Source organism: Acanthisitta chloris, unplaced genomic scaffold (genome assembly GCF_000695815.1).
Source record: "Acanthisitta chloris isolate BGI_N310 unplaced genomic scaffold, ASM69581v1 Scaffold23897, whole genome shotgun sequence".
Classification (NCBI taxonomy): domain Eukaryota; kingdom Metazoa; phylum Chordata; class Aves; order Passeriformes; family Acanthisittidae; genus Acanthisitta; species Acanthisitta chloris.
This window is the reverse complement of record NW_008681292.1, coordinates 1-4,804: the sequence shown is the minus strand read 5'-3', so window position 1 is coordinate 4,804 and position 4,804 is coordinate 1. Positions and strand designations below refer to the sequence as shown.

At 57.9% G+C, this 4,804-nt stretch overlaps 1 protein-coding gene across 1 annotated transcript; it reads right to left on the bottom strand.

The window, feature by feature from the left end:
- Positions 1-414: 414 nt before the first annotated feature.
- Positions 415-4,646, bottom strand: FKBP8 (FK506 binding protein 8, 38kDa; the record flags this gene model as incomplete). The annotated part of the gene is made up of 7 exons (XM_009078064.1): positions 415-501; positions 953-1,090; positions 3,182-3,259; positions 3,343-3,515; positions 3,590-3,807; positions 4,085-4,173; positions 4,477-4,646. Coding segments are annotated over 7 exons (953 nt in total), but the record flags the coding sequence as incomplete, so codon positions are not given.
- Between the last annotated feature and the right edge of the window lie 158 nt (positions 4,647-4,804).

Below are 4,804 nucleotides of genomic sequence, written 5' to 3'. Positions count from 1 at the left end.
CTTCCCTCCCCACAGCTGGGCCCAGTTTCCTTCCACTTGCCTCCCCTGCCCATCTCTCCACGTAGGCAGGACCACGTCACCCAGGATGGGGATGGCCATGACATACCAGTGTGCAGGAGCTCCCACTTCCCCTGCCACACTCAGGGCTGGGGGCTGAGCCCCTGATTGTCAAGAGGCTGCTGAAGGGTCTCTGCTCTGCCTGCAGCTCCATCCCCACAGCTTCACCCACCTGCGCCAGGAGGGATACGGGGAATGTCGGGAGGGAGATCCAGCACCTCCGGCAGAGAAAGCATCTGTGTTTCTGCAGCTGCAAGGGGTGGCAGAGCCTCGGGGAAACCCCTTGGCAGAGAGAGAAAGAGAGAGAGGCACAACCCAGCCCTGGTCCTGTGCCGTGGGGCCACCCTGCTGCCATCCTTAGTTCCTCGCTGCGATGACCACGGACAAGGCCACGCCGCCGAGCGCGATGGCTGTCGCACCGAAGAGCCACTTCCAGGGGATGGACTGGGGAGGAGAGAGCAGGAGGTGAGGGGACATGGTCACTGTGCTGTCTCCCAGCACCCACTGGGCAGCCCAGACAGGGCAGCCCAAAAAGGCAAGTGCTGCGTCGGCACGTGGATGGCATGTCCTCAGGGACAGCGTGTGCCCAGCTGACAGCGATTTCCACCAGCACAGCCATCAGGAGCCAACAGAACAGCCTCCTGAGCATGGCAGCTGGGAGCAAAGTCCAGACCCTCCAGCTGGCATGGCTGGGATCCGGTGGATGGAGCCAGCACAGTCTGTTATCAGTGTTTTCCTGGCACAGCTCCTGGAGCACAGCCCCTGCTCCCAGTACTGACACAGCCCACCACGAGGGTCACATCTGCACCCACTCTGCCTGGGAGCAGGATTGTGTTCCCCATAGGGACCCCCAACCTGCTATGCCACCCTCTGGGAGCTCAGCACCAGCCCTTACCCAGGGCAGTTTGTCTTTGTACTTCCTGGGGGTGCTGGTGGCGCTGGGATTCCCGAGCATCTTTCTGTACATCTCTGTCTCCACACTCCTCTGGTCTGCATGTTTCTTCACCAGCTTGGAGAGCTCGGCGTGGATGGTCTGGGGAGGAGCACAGTGTTATCAGCCCTGCACCATCCCTGCCTGCAAGGGAGGGGACAGGGACCACGGTGTCACCACCAGCACGTTCCATCACCCCTGGGACGTGCAGGGACTTCGTGGAAGAGCTTAGAAGCAGCTGTAGAGGTGATGGCCTCATCCTGCCCTACTCCTCTGCACCAAGGGGCTGTGCCAATCCACATGGCACACCCAGGCTGGCATGAGACACCCTGCAGGTTCTTTTTGGCCACCCAAGCTCTTCTCTGCCTGGCAGCAGGCAGCAGAGCCCTGGGGCTGATGCCAGACATCAGGAAAAGGAATTTATCCTTTAATTGAGATGGAAACGTGTCTGCCTTGAGGACAGACATGCCTGAGCTCTCCCACTGTTGTCTGGAAGGAGGCTGGGAAACTGGGCTGGAACTCAAGCTGGTCTGAAGTGGGGTTGCACCCTGTGGGGCTAGCAGGCTCCCAAAAAGCAGAGCCAGGACGCCAAGCACAGCAGTGTGGCAGCAAGGACTTCACGGTGGCCCTGGTGGCACAGCTGTGCTGTGCCCTCTGCTGGGGACACCTCCGAGGAACACCAGCTCCAGGGCTTCCCCAGGCTGTGCCACGCTGGGAAACGCTGCCTCCAACACCAGGAATCTGGATGTCTGGGGGATGGAAAGCTGCTTGGAGCACACCAGGATTGCCCATCAGCGTGGGACAAACATCAGCATCCTGCTCTGCTCCCAGAACATGCACTTCCAAGGAGTCAGGAGAAGGGATGGCTGTGATACCTGAATGGTTGGGCAGCCCCAGGTTTCCCCATGGGAGGCAGGTGGGGCCCAACCTTTCCCTAGTGTTTTCCCCACTGGGAGGGAGCCTGTGAGTCAGCAAGGACTGGAGAGGCACTACCACTTCCCTGGGAGTCCCAGCAGCAGCCAGAGAGACCAGTAATTTGCTGTCCCTGTGGTTTCACTGGCAACGTCACTGCTGGGCATTTGGATTTTCCAGCCCTCTCCAATTAAAAGCTCCATCAGAACAGGCTGGTGAGCAACTCCCTGGACAAGTGACGTTGCTGGTGACGCACGGAATGGCTCCTGGTGCTGCTTCCTTTCCACCCTGACCTTCCTGAGTTGAGATTTCACACACACTTGCTAGGAAGTGTAGCTTTTAGGATCCTGCTCACTCTTCCATGGGTGCTCAGATCACACCTGTGGGTGCTGTGGGACCACCAAGCACCTGTTTGTGCCCTGTCCTACCCATAACCTTCAGGCACTGGATCAGGACACAATCACAGAATCCTAGAATTTTAGGGGTTGGAATGGATCTTAGAGATCATCCAGTCCCAAACTCCTGCCATGGGCAGGGACACCTTCCCACTAGACCAGGTCTCATCCAACCTGGCTCTGAACACTTCCAGGCTTTGGGGATCCACCTGATGATGCCTGATGGTCTGGTGAAAATCCCAGTAAAGTGGGTATAACTCAACCCAGTCAAGGATTAAAACCCACCTGGAGAACTAAGCCCCGCCCAGCTTGACCCCATGCAAGTCTCTCCCAGTCTCACTCCTACTGGGGCCATTTCCTGGCACTGGGTTTTGATTTCTCCCGAGGCTCCAGTCCTGCAGCTGATCATTAACCGACAGGAAATTCCTGACCCAGAGCTCGCCCTGCCCGAGCGCTGGACTGAGCTCTGGGACGCCCAGTGAATCATGCTCAGGGCTGCTCAGTGAGTTTGTGGGGACTCAGCTCTGCTCCACTTCCTGCAGCAATGGCACGAGCTGCTGGAGACACCCAGGGAAGCTGGAGCAGCCAGGGCCAGCCACATAGGACAGCTGGAGCAGGGGACGGTTGGCAGGGAGTGCTGCTACTGCCAGGACCAAAGGGCAACAAGGGAACCTCATAACATAGAGATAAGGGACCCACCAGCCCAGCCAAGCTTGGATGTTGCACCACGTGGGATGTCCAGGCCCTGGGGGCTATTCCCAGTCTCCCTTCATGGAGCTACTAGGGGCTTCAGCATTCCATAGGTGACACCAAGGTTTGTAGGGACACAAAGAGAGGAGCATTCCCAGCTCAGAGGGATCACGGGCAGCACACACCTGCAGCCTACCTTGTTTGAAGGCTCCAGCTTCAACGCTGTCTTCAAGATGGGAATGGCCTCCCTGTACTCTCCTTGCTGAGCCAGGACCTGGGAGATGAGCCATGGGTTGAGGACACTGAGGTCTGTCCCTCAGTCCCTTGTCATGCCATGGAGAAGGGACCCAACCTCACCTTGCCCTTCCGAAAGAGAGCCTTGATGTTCTCTGGCTGGTGCTCCAGCACCAGGTTACAGGACTTGAGAGCTGCCTCATAATGGTCCAATTTCAGCTGCGAGGCTGCCAGGTTGTTGAGGCATTTCACCTTCACATCCAGCAGCTCAGCCTCTTCATCTGGGCTGAAGTCAACTGCAAAGACCCCAGATCCAAGTTACAGTGGGCAGAGAGCCCAGGGGATCCTCCCTGGGGTGGGGAGCAGGTACCTTTGGAGCTGGAGCCGACGATCTTGAGGGCAATGTCGTAGGAGTTGATGGCCAGCACGTAATCTGCTTGTTCGTAGAAGAAGTTGCCACGCTCTCGCTTGCGGTTGGCCAACTCAACCTTCTCCTTCCCACTGAGCAGCTCCAGGTCTGGTGCATCCCGAGCTGCCAGCAGCTCCACCTCCAGCGTCAGGGATGTGTTGGGTGGGATGTCAGGGCTCCTGCACAGACAGGGACCACTGTCACCTCTGTCAGCCCCACCAGCCACTGGGATATGTTGATTTAGCACCATGGCCCAGAAGTCAGAGCCAAGGATGTGTCCTGGGACAGGGCATGAGGCAGATTGTTCCCCATAGCCAGGATACACTGCCATTCCCTGCAGATGGTGTCCCTGCCTGTGGAACTGAGGCTTGCCTGGGCTGACACCAAGAGAGCAAGGAATAATTTCCACATCCCTTTTGGGACCACCCAGCTCCACCCCAAACTCTCCTCGCTCACCTGCCCTGAGCACCATAGCAGTACTTTGCATCTGACACAATCAAAGCTGTCTCCTTCATTTCCAAGAGCTGCACACACAGGTCCAGAGCCTGCAGGGAACAACATGGAATCATGGAACAGTTTGGGTTGGAAAGACTTTCAAGCATCATCCACTTCCAACCCCTTGCCATGGGTAGGGACATCTTCCATCAGCTCAGGCTGCTCCAAGGCCCATCCAACCTGGCCAACATCATGGGCAGAGAGCACAAACAAGAGCAGAGGAGCCACTTCCAACCCACAAATGGGACATCACCACCCCCAACCCCTGCCTGTGCCCCCTGAGCTGAGGTCGTGCTCCACAGGGTGCAAACACAGCAGCAATAAATCCAGGTGAGCTTTGTCCCAGCCCTGACCTGCATGACATCGCAGTCCCCCAGCGTGAAGGTGAGGGCAGGATCCTCCTCCACCACAGTGCCATCGTCCAGTGTGGCCTTCAGCCTGATGGTCACGTCCTGGCCCTTCTGGGGACGAGTGTCCACCCCCTGCCCTGGCACCAGTGTCTTCTTCTTGAGCAAACCACTACCTGGGCAGGGAGAAGCCAGAGGCACATCAGGATGCGGCGAGGTGGGAAAAGAACAACTCCCATCACCCTGCCCTGGCTCCTGAGCAGCCTTCACTGCACTGGGAGCACTGGAAAAGCCTGTAAGGCTCCAGAAGGGAACATCCTCCTTACCCAGCACA